This window comes from Callospermophilus lateralis, chromosome 1 (genome assembly GCF_048772815.1).
Source record: "Callospermophilus lateralis isolate mCalLat2 chromosome 1, mCalLat2.hap1, whole genome shotgun sequence".
Classification (NCBI taxonomy): domain Eukaryota; kingdom Metazoa; phylum Chordata; class Mammalia; order Rodentia; family Sciuridae; genus Callospermophilus; species Callospermophilus lateralis.
The window spans coordinates 217,998,224-218,019,313 of record NC_135305.1 but is presented as its reverse complement, the minus strand read 5'-3'; the positions used below and the strand labels follow the sequence as shown (position 1 = coordinate 218,019,313).

At 37.9% G+C, this 21,090-nt stretch overlaps 1 protein-coding gene across 1 annotated transcript; it reads right to left on the bottom strand.

Annotated features, from left to right (window-relative positions):
• Positions 1–5,541: 5,541 nt before the first annotated feature.
• On the bottom strand, positions 5,542–18,249 carry LOC143410773 (olfactory receptor 7E178-like). Its single transcript, XM_076871503.2, has 2 exons — positions 17,900–18,249; positions 5,542–6,484 (listed from the first exon to the last, which is right to left on the bottom strand). Exons 1-2 carry the CDS (start codon positions 18,247–18,249, stop codon positions 5,542–5,544), a joined length of 1,293 nt encoding a protein of 430 aa, XP_076727618.2.
• Between the last annotated feature and the right edge of the window lie 2,841 nt (positions 18,250–21,090).

The following is a 21,090-nucleotide window of genomic DNA, read 5'->3' as shown; positions in this document are numbered from 1 at the left end:
ATCAATGGTGCTCCATATTGAATTTTATTGGAATAATCTTGGAAGATTAAAAATACGGAGGCTTGGGTCTTACCAGAAGAGTCTGACTCATCATAAAGTTTTCAAAATGCTTCAAGGAAAGTTCAGATGTTGGTTCCTAAAGGGATCAAATTCAGAGGGGTTGGAAAGGAGCTTATTGCAACATCAGACAAGGTGGTTTTCTTCAAATATCTTCTTCAAATCATTGCCTGCAATGCCATACAGGTTATCATCAGGCTGGTTTTATATTATTGATTTTCTGTTTTAATCTCACTATTCTATAGTTATATTTGTTGCTGAGTAAGGACTCCTGAAATGACGACTGTATTTTCCACCTGGTTTTGTTGTTCCACACATTCATGCATGGTCACTAAATTTCACTACCATGAGAACTTGGTATATTTCACTATCCCTTTACACCCCTATGCCCTTACTGCATTAGAGGATCCATTCAGTTACTATGTCTATTCCCACACAATTCCCTCTTTGCCTTGTTCATCACTAAGTTAAAGCAATTGCTGGTATTCAGTTCTCACCTTTAAAATAAGGAAATTTGTTTCTACTTCTTGATTGAAACCAGAGTAATAAGTTGTAGGATGTGGAAAAAGACATGAGGTGAGTTGTCTGCAATTAAAATGTTTCAAAGTATGCTCAATAAATAAAGTTGGTTTTAAATACACATCCTTGTTCTGGGTGTCCCAGTGAGTTTTCAGTGGTGGTAGCACATTTCAGGTCTGCCTGCAAGACTGTCCACACTGGACAGTCTTTTATTCCACTCTGGTTTCCTGTCCACACTCTCTGGCTTCCTGTCCTGCCTTGTATTCTCTCCCTTTCATGTGTGTAATACCACTTGCCATGATGCCCATCAAACCCAGTGCCACACTGGATCTTTAGCATCCAAAACTGTGAGCTAAAAAAACCTCTCCTCCTTATCAGTTACCAAGACTCGGGTATTATGTTGTAGCAACAGAAAACAGAGTAATCCAAGAGAGCAATTTGCTTTACTCAGGCAACAAGTTCAAATGTTAATTTCAACTAAATATATTAAGCCCTTACAGACACACAGGCCAGAACAATGTCTGACCTAATATCTGGGCACCAATGGTCCATCAAGTTTACACATAAAACTAGCATTCACACTAACTCACAAAAAGATACTGAAGATTTGAATTTTAAAGATACATATTTACTATTTTGATTTCCCCTTCCACTGGTTGGCTTTCTACAGTGTACTCCCCAAACTACTGAGAGAAAAAATGTATGACTTGTTCATGTTTATTATTAGGATGATTCAGATTAATAGGTGTAGAATAAAATGCATGTTTGATAAGTGCTATAAAACAAAGATAAAAACTAATAGGACATTTTTTATAACTGGACACACAACAGGCAATAAAAGGGTTTGGGGTTTTGCTTTACTTTCTTTGGGATACTCACCATAGAAGAGGGAACTGAGATTAGAACAAAGAGCATCAAATATTTTACTTACACAAATATGGCTACTTTCAATTTCATATGTTATGTTCTTTGAGTTTTTCTGTGGCCATGACCCTAGTATCCTATTCCTGCCTCCCACCATAAAATGACTTGATATTAGAAAAAATGTTTTCCCTATGGTCTAGTCATTTTCATGACTCAAATTAGAGATTATTTAATTGATATTCACCTCTTTTAAAAAATTTTTGTAGTTATAGATGGAAAGAATGCCTTTATTTTATTTCTTTATTTTAATGTGGTGCTGGGGATCAAATCAGTGCCTCACATGTACTAGGCAAGAGTTCTGCCACTGAGCTACTGCCCCAGCTCTTATTTACCTCTTGATGGGAAAAAAGTGAGTATTAGTCTACATACTGGAGTACTGACCCTATGTTTTCTTCTAGCAGTTGCAAAGTTGCTGGACTAATTCCTAATTCTCTGATCCACTTTTAATGGGCTTTTAGGGAGGTCAAGGGGTAGGATATGTATTTTTAATTTTCTCAGCACCGTTTTTTAAAGAGGTATTTTTTTTTCCTCCAACACATAGCTTTGGTGTCTTTGTCAAGTATCAGAAGACTGTATCTATGTGTGTTTGTCTTTTTGCTTCTATTTTATTGCACTGGTATGCATGCTGTTTTGGTGCCCAAACCATGCTGCTTTGTTATTGAAGGTCTGTAACCTGTTTGAGATGAGGCAATAGGATGCCTCCAGCATCACTCTCTTGGGTCACTATTGCTTTGACCATTCTGGGTCTTTTATTCTTTCAAGTGAATTTTAAGGCTATTTTTTTCGGGTTCTGTGAAAAATGTCATTGGGTTTTGATGCAGACTGCATTGAATCTCTACATATTGGCACAGACACTGACTTACATAACAAGACCTCTTAAACTCAAGAAATAAAACTAAGAATCAATAAGTGGGATGCCATCAAGTTAAATAGTCTCTGTACAAAAGGAAAAGGAAAAAAGGGTGTGAAGGGAGAGCTTATATAATGGGAGAAAATATTTGCCAATTACCCTTCTACCAAGAGAGAAATATTCAGAATATATAAAGAATTGAAATAACACTAGAAAAAACACAAATAATCTAAGGACTAAATGCACAAAAGAACTAAAAAAACATTTCTCAAAAGAAGAAATACCAATGACCAACAAACATATATGAAAATAAGTTCCACATTCTCATTAATGAGGGAATTGCAAATCAAAACTACAGAGATTTCAACTCACTCTAGTTAGTACGGCAAGCATTGATACTAACAATAATAAATACTGGTGGAGACATGGAAGAAATATTCTAAATTGTTGGTGGGAATGCAAACTGACAACCACTTTGGAAAGTGGTATGAAGATTCCTCAAAAGACTACAAATGGAACCACCATATGGCCCAGCTCTCCCACTCCTTGGTATTTATGCAAAACAAGCAAAGTCCGCATACTATAATGATACAAGCATATCAGTATTTATAGCATAACAATTCACAATCTCTAAGTTATGGAACCAGCCTGGCTGTTCATCAACAAAGAAATAGATCAAGAAAATGTGGTATATAGACAAAACAGAATTTCACTCAGACATAAGAATTAAATTCTGTCATCTGCTGGTAAAATGAATGGAACTGAAGAAACATTCTAAGTGAAATAAGCCAGACTCAAAAAGTCAATGATCAAATATTTTCCATCATATGAGGAAGTTAGAGAGAAATAAAGAATTTTTAAAGAGGGGATCCCACGAAAATATAAAGGAGATTAGTGGAGTCTAGGGAGGAGGTTGAGAGGAAGGGAGGAGGGATGGGTAAAAGGAAGAACTGCAGAATGAACTTGACCCAATTATGTTATGTACACATATGATAAACCACAGAGAATTCCACCTTATGTATATCTTCCAAGTGCCTATTAAAGAAGATTAAATAAATAGAAGGAATAACAGCAGAGAAAAGGGAACTGGGTAAGGGATGAGGGGAGGAAAAGCACAATTACAGGGATTGAAATTAAGCAAATTATAATGATATGCATGTCTTCATTTGTCAAAATGAACCCCATTTTGATGTACAACAACTAGAATGCACTAATGAAAACATTAAAAAGTAAGCATTTCAGTAAATAAAGGGAACCCCATATAAACAGTGCAATTTTGAATATGATACAAGACATGTTTAACTTCTTCTAGTGCATTTGTGGGGTTAAAAAATAAGAGGGTGCTTGAACAGTTCCAGTGCACTGTATTACTTAAGTGTGCTCAGTGCTTGCAATGAATTGATATTTAAATTTATTCTTCTCATATTAATAGATTCACCCAATGGATTTTACAGACAGAAAAATTAATTTTTAATATCAGTTCCTGAAACTACAGAGACACTTTTGAAATACAGAGGATCATTAGGGACTCTTTTAAAACTTATACTCCAATAAATTAGAAAATCTAGAAGATATTGAAAAAGTTTTAGACAGGTATTACCTGCTCAACTTGAGTCAAGTGGATATAGAAAACCTAAACAGACCAATGTCAAGTGTGGAGATTAAAGTAGAAATTAAAACCTTCCAGGAAGAAAAGTCTAGGACCATGGATGCTCAGCTGTGCTTCACCAAACCTTGAAAGAAGAAATGATGCTATTTCCCTTAAATTATTCCATGATATAAAAATGAAGGAACACCTTCAAATTCATTGTCTCTTTGGAGATATGCAGTGGCATTGCTGGTTGTCTGGTGAAGCAGGAAACTGTCCAGGGTTCTCCTGTCAAGGTGCAAGAGGCCTACGTCAATCGTCAGAAGGATCATGCAAACAGCTCCGGCTTCTTTTCTACCAAGCAACCTGATATTATGAACACAAAATGCTGTGTTCTTTTCTTTTCTGGAAAATAATAGCAACCTAGGGCTTAAATAGGGGGCAGTTTATGTGGATGAAATGATGTGAGTCACCACAGAACACACATCTCAGACACTGGCATTTAGGAATCCCTCAAGATAAGCTCATGACTTCATGGGTACAGACAATCTCCTCTTTGTTCTCAGAATCACTTTCATAATAATTCTTTGCTCTGCATGGGGAACAGTTTGTTGGAAGCCACACTCTGGTTTCATGGATAACTGTCTGAGGGATGGGTAGAAGCAGTGTGAGAGGAGAGGGAAACATGAATGGGATTCCCAGGACCCATCATGGTTCACAGAACCCAGCTGAAACCTGCAGGTGGGTATTTTCCCATATCAATGCCCAAACTGTCATGTCAGTCTCCATGATGAGAAACAGGAGTGAGACGTCCTTTCTCTTAATGAGTTGTGCTGCTTCTCAGCTGGTTCATGAACACAGAGTATAGTTTTGAAACCCATCCTGTGACTGGTGCCCAGGGAAGACTCAGGCTCCCTCCTATCAATGACATTAGTCAGGGACAGATGGGAGCTTGCTGACAGAGAAAGCCAGGGGTGAAATGACACAGATGTGAACACCCTGAAATTGAGCTTTAAGACCCAGGACAGGAGGGAAGGCTCTCTATTAACCATCAGAGGACCATGAGGCACAAAGCATAGAAATCAGAATTAGTCCCATAGGTCAACAAAATTCCAGTCTCAAAGGAATTCTTACAATAGTGGAGGAAGAAGAAGAGAAAATGAATGTCTACAATATATTTGGAGTCTCTCCGTGCTCAGCAGAAATCTTGTATATACTATTAAGTGTTTTTATCTTAATTTATTTTTTCCCCTCAAGATACATCCACTTTTTATGTTCAAAATATAGTGGTCAGACAATAACAGCACGTAACCACTTTACACATGGTTAAATGCACTGTTCATAGGCACTGATACATTCTCTCAGAATTTCCATCTTCCTAACTAAAAATGTGCACCCGCCTAAAACAAAACAAACAAAAAACTGTGCCTTCTGTCTTCTCTTAACCTTGTAAACCAACATTCCACTCTGAAGTACCATCAGGAAATAAAGCCATCATGAAAGGACAAAACATTGTGATCAAGGAGGCAGGATCTATCATCTAGATGTACAGTTTTGCTGCATTTCCAGAATACAGTCCAAACAGACACCACAGAACCCAGGATCACACTGCTCTCCTGTGCAGCCTCCTCAGGGCACCTCTAATGTCCCTGTTATTCAGGCTGTAGATAAAGGGGTTCAGCATGGGGGTGACCACAGTGTACATCACAGAGGCCACTGCACCCTTCCTGGTGACAGATGACTCTTCTGAAGAAAAGTACACTCCACTGCCTGTTCCATAAAACAAGCCAACAACTGCCAGGTGAGAGCCACAGGTGGAGAAGGCTTTGTACCTCCCACCAAAGGATGGGATCCTCAGGATGGAGGAAACAACTTTATAATAAGAGAAAACGATCCCTGAGATGGGGAAAAGGCCATAGATGGCACCAACCAAGCACATGATTATATTTTTGGTAAGGGAATCAGAACAGGAAAGACCAAGAACCTGAGCGGGGTCACAGAAGAAATTAGCAATTTCTTCACTCTTGGAGTAGGGAACGTGTAATACAACCAAATCGTGCATCTGGATTTCCAACAGGCCAAAGAAGAAAGATACCAAAACTAACAGGCCACATAGCCGAGGGTTCATGATGACATGGTAATGCAGGGGCTTACAGATGGCCACAAACCTGTCATAGGCCATCACAGTGAGAAGCATAGCATCCATAGATCCAAAAATAAGAAAAAAGGACATCTGAGTCAGGCAGCCCACATAGGAGATGGCTCTGCTGTGAGTTTGCATGTTCACAAGCATCTTTGGGATCGTGGTGGAGATGAAGCCAATGTCAACCAAGGACAGGTTGGAGAGGAAGAAGTACATAGGGGTGTGGAGGTGGGGGTCAGAGCTGACAGCCAGGATGATGAGCAGGTTCCCAAGCACTGTGACCAGGTACATGGACAGGAGCAGTCCAAAGAGGATGGGCTGCAGCTCTGGGTCCTCTGACAGTCCCATGAGATAGAATTCTGAGACCTGTGATAGGTTTTCTGCTTCTATTCTGCTTGGGCAACTATTGAAAAAGAAAATAAGGTTGGAAATGTGAACAAGTAGATATCAAATACTCAAACAATGATACCAATTCTTTGATTTCAATTATTTTAAACACTGTTTACGAGCTAGGACTGTATTTGCTGAATACTTACTTAAAGTTGTTCATTTATATCAGAAAACATGTTATTGCCCAAGAGATTTTTCAGCTTCTTGAATTTTCAGATTCTCCCTTCCTTGAGGTTGACATCCCCACTTAAAATTTGCTTGCATATAAACAAATATATAATATAGAATTGTTACCCTTAGCTTTGGTGGTTCCCACAGTTTGCTTAAGTGTGTTCAACCACACACACATAAGCACTGTCATCAGAGAACACAAACTTGTCCTTTGTGTCCCCTTCACATGTCACTGGTGAAACAGAAATGAAATGCTGGGATCTGCTTTGGAGTTCTATGGTTTATGCACATTATTGGTATCAGTCCCTTGCAATCCTCATAAAATATCTAGTGAAGAAGAAAGTTCTTTGCCTTTTTTAAAAAAACTCAATTTCCTCTTGTCTGACAGATAATAGTGCCTTTTTTTCTGAACTTAAGCACTCCCATGCATAGCTGAGGACTATAGAACCAGGGAAAACCACAAACCTGTGTGAGTCCCTCCATTTTTACACTGTTTAAAAGACTTTCAGATCAATACTCTCTGTAGTTAGATGCGATTCTCTTACCTCACTTATTTGAAAGCCTTTCTGGGTTATTATTTTGGAGGAAACACTCTTGATATGATTCAGAAAAAAATTCAAAGAGAGAATTAGTAGAAATACTCTTTGGCCATTTACCATTTACTCATGTCTAAAGTGGAGACAATAATTTCTTAGCTTCTTAGATTACAGTATTATGGTAAAAATGTTATTTCCATCTTTGTTATATTGCAGTCTTTTTTATCAACATGTTTAGCTGTGAATATTTTAAAATATCATGGATGTCATTGGATGGCAGCCAATTTAATCATTTAAAAGCAACATTTAGCAATATGCATTTCAGAACTGATAATTTAGATAATTTAGTGAAATTTGAATTTTTACCTATGTTATTTTACTTCTTAGTTTCTCTGTAGGAATCCATTGTAAGACTCTCAGGATCCCCCAAAAGAATAGCTCTTATGATTGAGTAGATGCATCTTAAAATTGTGTTTACTTATTTATTTTTTAGCACCAGTGGTAGAAGCCATAACCTTGGACATGCTTAGCTAGTGTTCTCCTACTGAGCTAGACTCCCAGCACAATGCAGGTATATTAATTATTTGATATGTACATGTCACTACTAATGTGCATATCCATAAGCAGTTTTCTTTAACACTTACCTAAAAAGTCCCTAAAATTATCTAAATATTATACAATAGAAGTCCTATGTTCCTGAAATGGACTAATTCACATAGTCCTTAGATTGAAGTGTCTCTGTGAAGTCCATAAAGCTATGACAAATGATTTAGATGATGCATATCATATGCTCAGGGAGGAACAGCAGTTATCTAGTGTTTATTGTTAAAAAAAAATTTTGCAATGCTTTTTCTCTCCATATCACAGAAATGAAAATTTCCAGGTAATATGTTCATTGAGGTACTTTAATTCCAATAATTGATGCATGCTTCATTTTACGATTATCTATGTTTGGTGTCAATAAAATTCAGCTGTCGTCAAATACAGTCAATTACTATTAATATGTAAAGTAAAATGTGTAAAGTAAAAGATATACAGATGACATATATTTGGTTCTAATCATGATGTTATTATTGACTTAGAAAACATCATCTCGAATAGGGAATAATATTTTCTTACATGGGCAATATTTTCACTTTTTGTTTCAGTAGAGGGTACAGCACCCTGAGGTGGGAGTCAGCACATGGACATTTCAGTCCTGGCTCACTGACTTGCAAATATGTGTGGAATGTGTGTACTGTTCTCCACCTCCCTGGGTGCATACTGCTTAATGCAAATGGGGACAAAAGCAACCACATCTTCCACATCTGAAGCATGTTAGACACAACTGTATCCTATTAAACATTGTATTGCTTTTCTCGTGTCAACAATTCCATCTGATGAAAATAATGTTTATTGAAAACATTTGTGAAAAGCTAGAAAATACTGGAATGGTGTGACTCCAAAATGTATGTCAGCCTACGCATAAGAATTACTTGCTTAATATTTAATAGGTCATATACAGGATTAAACATTTCAGTATTTCTGTTATGCTATTATTGCATGTAAAAATTATGTGGTTGAATTTTTCATTTCATTTTTCCTTAAAAGTTGCCACAGAGGAAACCACCTGCCTTGAAAATACACCACACCTTGTCCAGTCCCCCAAGTACCCTCACTTCTTTCTTCCTTTTCGCCAATAACTCTTCACTTCATTTTAGCATAGTGCACAATATTGTCGCTTCCCATGACCAAACACTCAAAGCCACACCAGGTGAACTGGGCTGCATGAAATGACCACACAGACACACCTTTTACTTTGGGTCCTGTGATGGCTTCTCTGACCTTAGTGGTCCATGGTCAGAGAGAAAGGAGCAGGGGCTGAACCCTTTTATTGGGAAGAAGCCATTCAAATGAGGCAAGACAGAGGATGACAAAGGAACAGGGGAGTGCAGCTCAACTCCTGCAGGTGACACCTACACCTGAACAGGCCCTGGTATCCCAGCTGGGACAACTCCCAAGTCCTCACAAAATGCAGTGATTGGTCAGAGCCTCCTGCTTCAGGACTGGAAGGCGTGGTCATTCAGAGTGCCCCCCCCACACACAATATTGGACTTCTCTTCTGTCTCTTTTAGCACAAGCTTCACTAGGGCAGAGATCTTGGGCTCTTTTACTCCTGTGTCCCAGGCACCTAGGGCAGGGCTTGGTGTACAGAAATGCTCAGTCAGTATTTAACAAGAAGTATGAATATATTATTTGAATAGCTATTTCTAGATTCTGTTTTGTTTAGTGGTGTCTTGAATCTGAGATGGTATGACTATAATTTGCAGTTTATGTCATAATAGTTCCTTCTTAGATTTAATCTTACAGATGAAGAGATTGATATCCAAATAATGGAGAAAAAATCCACTTTTTATTATTTGAGTTTTTTTCCTACTATTGTAAGGGAAAAGGGTTAATATACACTGGCCCCATGGCCTTACAACAATTTTTTCTTGGTCCCTGGTAAAATGTAAGAAACACATTCTAAACACATACATTTTGTGCATATGTATGCACTTATATACATGAACTGTGTACTCTGCCCTAATAGTTCCTATTCTATTCCATTATTTTAAATGAATGCAGTAGTAAGGTGATTAGAGGTGACAATATTGTACTAAACATTTTAAAAAGGTAATTTGAAAAATTTTTACTATGAAGAAATGAGGGCTGGGGATGTGGCTCAAATGGTAGCACGCTTGCCTGGCATGCGCGTGGCCCGGGTTTGATCCTCAGCATCACATACAAACAAAGATGTTGTGTCCGCCGAGAACTAAAAAATAAATATTAAAAATTCTCTCTCTCTCTCTCTCTCTCTCTCTCTCTCTCTCTCCTTTCTCTCTCTCTCTCTTTAAAAAAATAAATAAAAAAGTAAAAAAAAGAAATGATATTTTTTCAGCAGAGAGATGTTTTAAAAATTATGCAGTGAGTACACGTGTCAAAGCATCATGTTATCCCACTAATATGTATAATTTTAATGTTGAACATATACATTTAAAATCTATTAAAAAGAATTCTGTTTGCAGTCTATTATACTCTTCTACATTTTCATAATCCATGAAAGATTTGCGGGCTTTAGTATGAAGTGGGAAAGAGATAATCTAAAACAAAAATCATGTCAATACAGAACCTAGTTCCTCTTTGTCTTATGAGACTGTTGGGAATGGTTTTATCTTAATTTCAGATTTGTCTTTGGTGCTGTTTAGAACATTTTATGTTCAAGTTTCTTAATCTATTAGCTTGCTATGTAAAACTATAGAAACTGGGGGTATATTATTTAGTACTAATAAGCTGAGTCTGTAATATGTTAAAAAAAAAACAGTTACTTGCCCACTTTTCTTTATTCCTCTTTCTTTTTGGGTATCTCTGTCATTGTTTCTGAATAACTGAATAATGTAGATATTCAAACAAACAAGCACAAGCAAGAGCTGACATCTCATGGGTACTGTTTGTTTTGACATTCCTGAAAGGGATACAAGTGCAGAGAGGAGGTACCAAGTGTGTTGAGGGCACACTGATTATAGACAAGCTCTGTGCCCCAAAAGGAGTCCATCCAACGAATAACAGAAATATTTTAAAAATTTGAAGCCTCCTTTGTGCCAAATAAGGTTTTAAACACTGGGGAAACAGGAATGAAAGGAGATTAAGCATTCCTCTCTAAACACACATCATGATCATTTTTGTGTGTGTGTGGTGCTGGGAATTGAACCCAGGGCCTTGTGCATACAAGCCAAACACTTGACCAACTAAGCTATATCCCCAGCACCTTGATCTTGTATATGGTCAAAATAACAAGTTATGTTACAGAAATAGGAAAACAGCAACTTAAAATAAAAGGATATTTTAATTAAATGGTTATGGATAAATATAAGTTTAACTTTATCATTACTAATCCTAAGTGCATTTCATCATTATTTTATACCCTCATCACACATTACTCATATTGGGAGTGCCCTGTTCTGTTTATTACTTAGTGGTAAATACACACACACACACCAGAAGACAATGTAAGTAGCAGAATCTTAACTTTCCTGAGCCCAGGACAGGACAAATTGGAGCAACAGACTCAAAATGAACTTAGCTTCAATTGCAATGACATTTTTCATTGCTTCCCACAAATCATACATTTTCAAATAGATAAACCAAAGCTCCAAACCGCAGGAACACCTGAGGTACCTGCTTAAACCCCAGCTCTTCCACACATGGAGTCCTGTCCTTGCCCTCCTCCTCTTCCTAATGACTGTGCAGTGCTCAGGCAACAGAGTGGTGGGACCCCGTGCCTGCGTGGCTGAGGGTCTCCAGCAAGCACAACAAGGTCAGGGGGAAAACGAAACTCTGGCTGAGTTGCCTGGGCCTCTGAGGACAAAACAAAACACAAACTGCACACACATCGGAGCTGAATTTCTACATATCAGTGTCCCCATGTTGCTACCCCCTTCCTCATGTCGGTCCTGACAGGGAGGAGACAGTGTTTCTGAGAGGCCTTGCTCCACCGGCCCTCTCCCTCCACACTTACTGGTTCAAGCTGCTCCTCTGCTGGGTCATGACCAAGGTTTGCCCATCCAGTGCAGCTCCTCTGCCTCCTGCCCACTGAAGGCTCCGGCTCTGTCCTCAGCCTGGGTGTAAACACAGTGTCGGATATGAGCGTCCCCATGCAGACATCCAAGGGAGGAGGACACAGAGGCCTGGGGCCCACTGGGCAGAAGACCTCAAGCTGAAGGCTCCAGGAACAGGCTCATTATTTAATATGTGACCTGGAGGTTCAACACGCACAAGTCCCAATTAACCTAATTGGTGTAGGTCATCCAAACCTCTAGGGACTTTTTAATATTAACAGAGGAAAAAAGAAGAGGAAGTGAAGGCCCAGCAAAGTTTGGGGCTCATTCTTTACTCAGGAGGATTCTCTATTTTGCACTGGGTTTGTTCCTTTTCTAAGATTCAATTATATTTTCATTTATTTTTTTGTTAGTTGCTCAAGACAATACAATGATCTTGACATATCACACATTTGATTCAAATAGGGTATGAATTCTCCTTTTTCCACGTGTACAAATTGCAGGATCACATTGGTTATACATCCATGTGTATACATACAGCAATCCTAGTGTCAGTTGTATTCTGCTCCCCTCCCTCTCCCCCCTCCACTTTCCTCCCCTCCCATCACTATTCTCTACCCATTCTACTGTGACACTTATCTCTCTCTCTTTTTTTCATTTATTATATTTTCATTTATTATCATGGATCTATCCAACATTAATTACCATTTTTACTATTTTAAGGGCACTATCAATATGTATGGATTACCTTCACCTTGCTCTGCAGCTATGGCCAATAGCATTTCCAGAAGTATTTGAATTTCCAATTTGAGACTTCGATCTATTTGATCACCCCACATTCCTAAACCCTGCATGACATGGAGATGACTGTTTGAATCTGAAACATTAGGAGCAATTAAAGCCTGGAATATTACTCAGCTTTAAAGAAGAGTACAATTATGAGATTTGCCAGTAAATGGTTGGAGTTGGAGAATATCATGCTAAGCTCAATAAGCCAATCCAACAAAACCAATGGCAAAATGTTTTCTCCAATATGTGGATGCTAATTCACAATAGGGCCGGGGCACTAGGGAAAATAGCGTTACCTTTGATTAGGTAGAGGGAAGTAATGGGAGGAAAGGAGAGGGGATGTGGGGATAGTTAAGATAGTGGAATGAAACAGACATTATTATTGTATGTATATATGTGGCTGCATGACCAATATGATTCTGCAACATGTACACTCAGTAAAATGAGAAATTATATCTCATCTATGTATGATATATCAGAGTGCATAAATGCATTCTACTGTCATGTATAACTAATTAAAACAAATTAAGAATTTTTTTAAAAAATGATATGAGCAACGACGCATGGTTTTCCTGTCTACAGGTTTATTGTGGATGTCTCTTCCAACCTGCAAAACACCTTCAATATTGTTTTCCATTATGATAAACACAAAGTTCTTAGCATTCTTTCTTGAATAATTTCTGTTTTTCATATCATTCTGTGCACACCTAGTCTAGAGACATCATCTGAACAATGTTAGAAAGCTAAAAGTATTAGAGGCAACGATTCCATGATCATATGGAAAAGCAGCCTTTTGAAAATAAAAGAACACATAAAATAATTTCATTACCCTGTTAAAGGCATCTAGAGCAGCAAAATACCCTCATTTTACTAAGAAAACAGTTCATTTTCCCCAGTTGGAATATTCATCAGGAACCTATAAGGATGAGGACTGCATTACCTAAACATGCAATCTATTGATAGTTCATGATCAGAAATCATTTTTGTTGCCACAAATCTAAAGTGAGGATTTTTTTCTTTTATATGTTTTTTATATCATTGAGTTTTCTAATTAACTTGTTTGCGGCTGTAAGTGATCACTCACATTTTGTTTGTGCCTCTTAAGCATAATTTAAAATGTAAATACATGATTTTTATTTACATATTAAATTATGTCACATATGTAGACATCAATGTTTGAGAACAAAATGATTTAAGTGCACCTGATATATGACATTGTCAACCACAAAGGTGGCATTATTAATACACTGCATCAGTGAGTGAGTATAACTACTGGAATGTGAAGTATGCCTTTGAAATATTTCATGTAGTTTTAAGTACATAACAAGCTATAGCAGGTTTATGCATATATTATAATTTGCCCCACTTCAATCCCCAGTAATTTTCCTTTCCATCTTTTCTCCATCCCTTTTAATCTCCTTTCTCTACAGCACTCTTCTCCTTGTAAGCTTCATGAAATCCCCATTTTGTTCTGAATTTCTTTCTAGCTATGGCATGTGAAGGGGAATACTTGGATCTTGACTTTCCTTTTTAATATTCTTATTAGTGTACTGTGCTCCTACATAACAGTTGAGTTCATTTTGATATATTCATAAATATCTATATATCATAATTTGCTACATTTCAATCCTCAATAATTCCATTCTCCTACCACTTACTTCTCCCACTCCCTCTTCCTCTCCATTAATGGTCTTCCTTCTTTATTTTTTTCTAACTTTTTTTAGTTGTAGATGGACACAATATCTTTATTTTTATTTTATTTTTTATGTGGTGCTGAGGATCGAACCCAGGGCCTCACGCATGCGAGGCAAGTGCTCTACCACTGAGCTACAGCCCCAGCCTGGTGTTCCTTCTTATTATTTGCCTTTTTGTAACTGGTGCACTACAGTTAGATGGGAAAGGGGAATTCCTTTCAACTCAAGTTGATAAATTCAACATTCAACTCTACAGCCAGTGTTTCAGAACCTAAGTACCTGCCTCATCTTTTTTTTCATACTTATGAAATTTCTTCTGTAATTACATATAAGTGAATGTTATATGTAACTTTGAAAAATAATAGGTTCCTTCTAAACATGATAGAGATGCAAGAAAGTACTGTTTTACCTTATTTCTGGTCCTTTCAGATGGAAAGGAAGAAGACACAGGCATGGATGGTGATAGATGGGGTACCTGTACCTCATGCTCTGTTTCCTTGAACCATGGAAGAGTCTCACAGCATTTTCATAGATTTTCATCTTGGATGTCTCTCCTAACCAAGTATAAGCTCTGGGTAGCCTGAAACAACAGGCTCCTCATTCCTTTCTAAATATTTAGTATTTACTTCATGAGGGGCAAAATGAAATGTGGTACTAGGGAACTAGGGGAGCCATAACTTGAGATCACAGGATATTTAAGTCCAATAATATACCCATTAATCCTATCATAACTAGTAATATTTCTTATTGTGCCCTTATGTTTTATATTCCTAAAACAATATACATGTATACATACAATCTGTTCCATGTGTTCACAATGCAGCTGTATCAATTACAAATCAAACACATGATAGTGCTAAATCTTGGAGATACTAAGAGCTTTCCATGTGTCTTAGAGGAATAAGTGCAGCCAGCAGGGCTCATATTAAATTGTCATTCTCTGGATTCAATGCATCCAATATATTTTGCTTGTCAACCATTAGATGGATTTGAGAAGAGGTTCTGAGGTCTCAGACACAGGGAGTTTCAGGCACAGGATTTGACCATATGCAGATCCTGAGAAGGAATGGAATCAGCTTGTGACTTGCATCTCGTTTACAGTTTCAATGCTCCACTTACAAGAATAGAGATGAGTGAAGAGAACACACGGCTTTCTTGGATTGGAGCAAGAGGACAGATGTGTGTTGGATTATTGTGCCTCTACCCCTTAAGCCATCTTTGCATGTCATCAGTAGGCATCCTTCCCACAGCAGAGGCCACAAATACTAGCCAGCACTCTGTCCTGTGACCTCTCAGGATCCTCAAAACCTCAGTGGGCAAGGGGTCCCTTGTGGGGGTGGGGCAGGGAAGAGATGGCTGTCTGGGTTTTCATGGGGAGGACGTACCAGGAGTCTCCATTCAAGAACCAAATTTCAAGCATGTTTTCAGTCTTTTCTTCCTATCTAGCTTACTTAATATACCCCTCCCCTATTTTTTATGTAAATAATTGTAACTAGGCAAATACAGCACCAGCAACACCACACCTGGCATTGAGAAGCCATGAACAAGGCGTCACGATGTCCTGGTTGCTGTCCACCCTCCTCATCCTTATCATCACCATCACAAACCTTTTGAAGTGCTCACAGAACAAGGTAGAAGGACACAAATTTCCCTATCATGGATGAGATTTAAGGGCAGCAGATCCAGTGTGAGAGGGAAACAAACTTCTCAATGACATTTCCACAACAAATTGCAAAATGCTCACATTCCACATGGTTTAAATCTGCCAAATGATATTTTCTCCTGATGAAGGGAAACGAAAGTTTGGATAGTCCATCCCCCACGCATGCTCTCTCTCAGCACTTTCTGAATCCCACTGAGCCTCTGCCAAATCATGGCCAAGGATTAAGAATAAACACCAATCCCTTCTCCCAGTGCCTAAAGTCACCTCAGGCTCTGTCCTTAAGACAGGTGAATACAGTGAGTGTTAGGAGACTCCTAATGCAGCCAATCATGGGAGAAGGAGACAGATGCACGGTCCAGTGGACATGAACCACCAGGCTGAAGATTGACCATTATAAGCCCTTGGAAGCTCCATGCACAGAGCTTATAATAAGACACCGAGTTCTCTGTGATCTCAGTCTCTAGGGACATCCTAATAATAGTGGAGGAAAAAGAAGGGAAATAAATATCCACAGAGAGTTTTGGCTCTTCTAGTACTAAGCAAGACTCAAATGTGCTCTTTTGTTTCATTCTTTTTTTTTTGTTTGTTTACTGGTGCATATTAATTACATTGTTTTATATCTTAATGCCAACAAAATAATTTGGTTCCTGCTGTTCTCAGCCTGTCCCTTTATCCTTGATTATTCGCTATTCCTGCTTCTGTTCATCTATGCTAATGCTTTTCCTTCTACATTCATGAAATTCTTTCTTAATCTTTTGCCCTGTTGTTTCCACATATGAAAGAGAACCTACAATAAACATCTTTCTGTGTCTGAATTATTTTGTTTAAAATGTTACTATCTAGTTCCACCTATTTTCCTGCAAATCATATAATTTAATTATTCTATATGAGTGAATGAAACCCAATTGTGAGTGTACATATATATGTATGTGTGTGTGTATACACACACACACACATATATATCACTATATGCATGTGCAAATGTATATATATCACATTTTCTTTATCCATTCATGTGTTGAGGAATATCTTGGTTTATTCCACACCTTGAATATTTTGAATTGTGCTACAAATATTTACTTACTTCGTATCTTTAATTTTTAAAGTACCATTTGCATTTTATTTTCATTCCTTATCATGGTAAAAAAATGAATGAAAAAAGTTACCACTTTAACCAATTTTTAGTACAACATGCTGTGACAATATATTTGTTTTGCTTTGGAATCATTATCATCATGCATTTCCCTAACTTCCCCTCTTCCGAGACTAAAATTTTGTGCACATTCAAAAATATCTTTATTTCTCCATCTCTAACCAGTTTCCAATTCCACTCTACTATGATGAAGAATTAAAGTACAGAAACTGCAAAATGACAGGGTGGACAGCAGCTCTGACAGTTTCGTTTGGCAGACTTCTCCACTGTGCATTTCAAGTGGATGCTACAGTTCCTGGGAATAGGCAGTTCTGCTGTACAGCCTCCTCAGGGCTCTTCTCATGTCCCTGTTCCTCAGGCTGTAGATGAAGGGGTTCAGCATGGGGCTGACCACATTGAACATCACTGAAGCCACTGCACTGCTTCTGGGAGAATGTGACACAGCTGAACCAAAGTACACTCCAAGGCCTCTTCCATAGAACAAACAGACAACTGCCAGGTGAGACAAACAGGTGGAGAAGGCTTTGTGCTCCCCCCCCCACCCAGAGGATGGGATCCTCAGAATGGAGGAAACAATCTTAGAGTAAGAGAAAAGAATCCCTGAGATGGGAAGAATACTAAAGATGGCAGCAAAAATATAAATAACTATGATATTGTTGAAGATATCAAAACAGGCAAGATTAATAAATTGAGAAGGGTGACAGAAGAAATTCAAAATTTCCACAGCCTTAAAGTTGGTAATTTGTAACACAATCGAGTTGTGCATCTGGGAGTCCAAAATGCTGCACAAAAAAGACACCAAAACTAAGAAGCCACAGAGGCGAGGGCTCATGATGACTGAATACTGCAGGGGGTGACAGATGGCCACAAACCGGTCATAGGCCATCACAGTCAGAAGCATGTCATCCATACAGGCAAAAAGGGCAAAAAGAGACATCTGTGTCAGGCAGCCCACATAGGAGATGGCTCTGCTGTGAGTTTGCATGTTCATGAGCATCTTTGGAATCGTAGTGGAGATGAAGCCGATGTCATCCAAGGACAGGTTGGAGAGGAAGAGGTACATGGGGGTGTGGAGGTGGGAGTCAGAGCTGATGGCCAGGATGATTAGCAGGTTCCCAAGCACTGTGACCAGGTACATGTACAGGAACAGGACAAAGAGAATGGGCTGCAGGTCTGGATCCTCTGAGAGGCTCATGAGTCAGAATTCAGAGACAAGTGTTTGATTCTGTAGTTCAATAGTGCTTACACACCTTTTTTGGAATGGAAGGCTTAGAATATGGTAACTAAAAACCAGGTACCCAGCACAAGTAAGATGTTCACACCCAAATTCAATATACCTTCAGCACTTATTCTCAGTGTGAAAAAACCAATTCTAGAATTCTTGCATAATTTTCTTCAAAAAACTCATCCTTTGGTGACACTTAAATGAGCAATGTTAGAGCAAGAACTTTACACCTATCAAGTCCATGATCACCACAAACTACTGCACTCTCTTCAAGGACAGTAGAGATTAAGGAACATCCTTCCCATTTTAAAAAAAAAATCAATGCATTAGAATAAATTAAGAAGCTGTCAAATATAACCTAATTTTATTCTAAGACAATGGCATAGCCCTCCTTCTTTAGAATATTTATAAGCACTGTGCTAGAGCTTATTTGAACACTAAATTAAATTTGACAGTTTATAATAAAAAAATCCTATGTAACAGATTAAAATGAAGTTTTTCACAGTTCTCATGTTTCATGATTATCCCCCTTTGTGAATATAGACCCCACTAAACTTTTGTTTGTCTTTTAAAAATTATCTAACAAGCAGGAGCAGTTGGTCACACCTGTAATCCCAGGTACTCAGGAGACTGAGTCAGTTGGATCTCAAGTTTGAACGCAATCTGTGTAAACTTAATGAACTCCTGTTTTAAAATAAAATTTTTAAAAATCTGGGGATGTAGCTCAATGGCTGATATCCTGCCTCACATGCATGAGTCTGTGGGATAGATACCCAGTTCCACACACAAAAACTATTGTTATGTAACTCCTAAACCTCTGAAGAACTTCAAATTTTGAAGCATATAGTTTTATTAAATATGCAAAATATGTGACATCAACAACAAATGTGGTGCTAGTGCACACTGCATCTGTCATCCAAAGTAAATTAGGAAATTCTTTTAAAATGTTTAAAATTATTTAGCAGATTTTTTTGTCCAATGACATGCTATCTCAGTAACATATTTTGTTGGAAGCCATCTCCATGAGTTCTTTTTTCCCCCTTAGGTCGGTACTCTGGCCTGCTAGTTCTGCTTTGTTGTTGTTCTAATCATAATTCTTTTGTTTATTTGTTCTTTTTAGATATACATGACAGTAGAGTGTATTTTTTGGGAGGGTGGGGACAGGGCAATAAACTCAGGGGTACTTGACCACTAAGCCACATCCCCAGCCCTAGTTTGTATTTTATTTGTAGACAGGGTCTCACTGAGTTTCTTAGATTCTTGCTAAATTGCTGAGGCTGTCTTTGAATCACAATCCTCCTGTCTCAGCCTCCCAAACTGCTGGGATTACAGGCATGGGCCACAGTGCCCGGCAGTAGAGTGGTATTTTGACATATATACATGGAGTATAACTTATTCCAATTACGATCCCATTCTTGTGACGGGCCATAATCCTTTAATTTTCATTTGAAGACTTCAGCATCAAGCCTAGAACCCTATGAGGTAAATGTAAATTGCAAGTTGGACCTCCTTGTGCCTAGTTAATAGGTTTCATGTTAATCCTGCTGACATGGACTGCAGCTCCCCAACTTCAGCTGCATAAAGACAACCTGGGTACATTATTACTGTCAGCTAATATGTGATTAGCTGTGATTCCATGGTGAAAAATACAAAAGAGAAAAGTACAGAAAATATGGTAAAAATGCCTCCTCTGTAAAATGGGGATAAAAATTATCTACCTAACAAAGGTTTTATGAGAACAACTTCTTTTTACCTTATGAGTGAAGTTTGATGCAGATTAAAATAATTCAATAAATGTCAAACACAAAAGTAGACAAATTATATTAAAAATGGGACTGTCAGCTATCACTGTCAGCTATCTCTGTATGATTTCATTCTTCTGCCCACCTGTCCTCCAAAGGTAAATTCTGTCAGGATTTGTTGGGCAGATTTTCCTGTTAATGTTTCCAGGTCAGTTTTTGTTTACAATATGGATAATAAGAATTTTTGTTAAAAAAAACTTACCTAAAAATACCTAATATATACATAAGCAGTATGTCTCAAATAAGTAAATTAATAAATAAAAATCTTTTCCCTGAAATATTCTAGTTTTTATTGATGTGGTTTGAAATCCCTCTGTGATACACTAATAGGTAATGCAGGTCTGGATCCTCTAAGGGAGGATCCAGCTTATTATTATTATTGTTGTTGTTATTATTATTATTATTTGGCAGCTTATTATTATTATTATTATTATTAGCTTATTATTATGATGATACTTTGAAAATTCTTATACTTTTGTCCATGTCATACCTCTAAAAAATCCCATGCACAATGTGGGCAGTGGGTAGTTCTTCTAATTCCAACAACTGATGCACATTCAGTTTTACTACCAATTATTCACATTTGTTGTCCCAATAAAAAGTCAGTCATTATCAATACATCCCCTTATCCTTATCAATACCATCAATACATTTTTATAGTGTATTAATAATCCTTTTCTAACATATAAACAAAAAAAAACTTCATCTCCTACTGCTAATCGATTTCTATTTGGTGACATCCGAGGAAACAGTCCCCTGGGATGGGAGTGGGGAGATCACCCTTTCAGTCCAGAGTCACTGACCAGCTGTTGTACACAGATTGTGTGTGTCTCTCTCCTCCTGTCTGAACTGAACTTGTTACTGATAGGAGAATGACATGCAGCTCCAACATGCCTGGCACATGAGTGGAATTTAAGCCTGGAAATAATTGGAGTTACTTTTTAAAAATCATCGCAGTTACTTTTTTAAAAAATACAGAATTTGATGTTACGGAACAGTGAGTTATTGA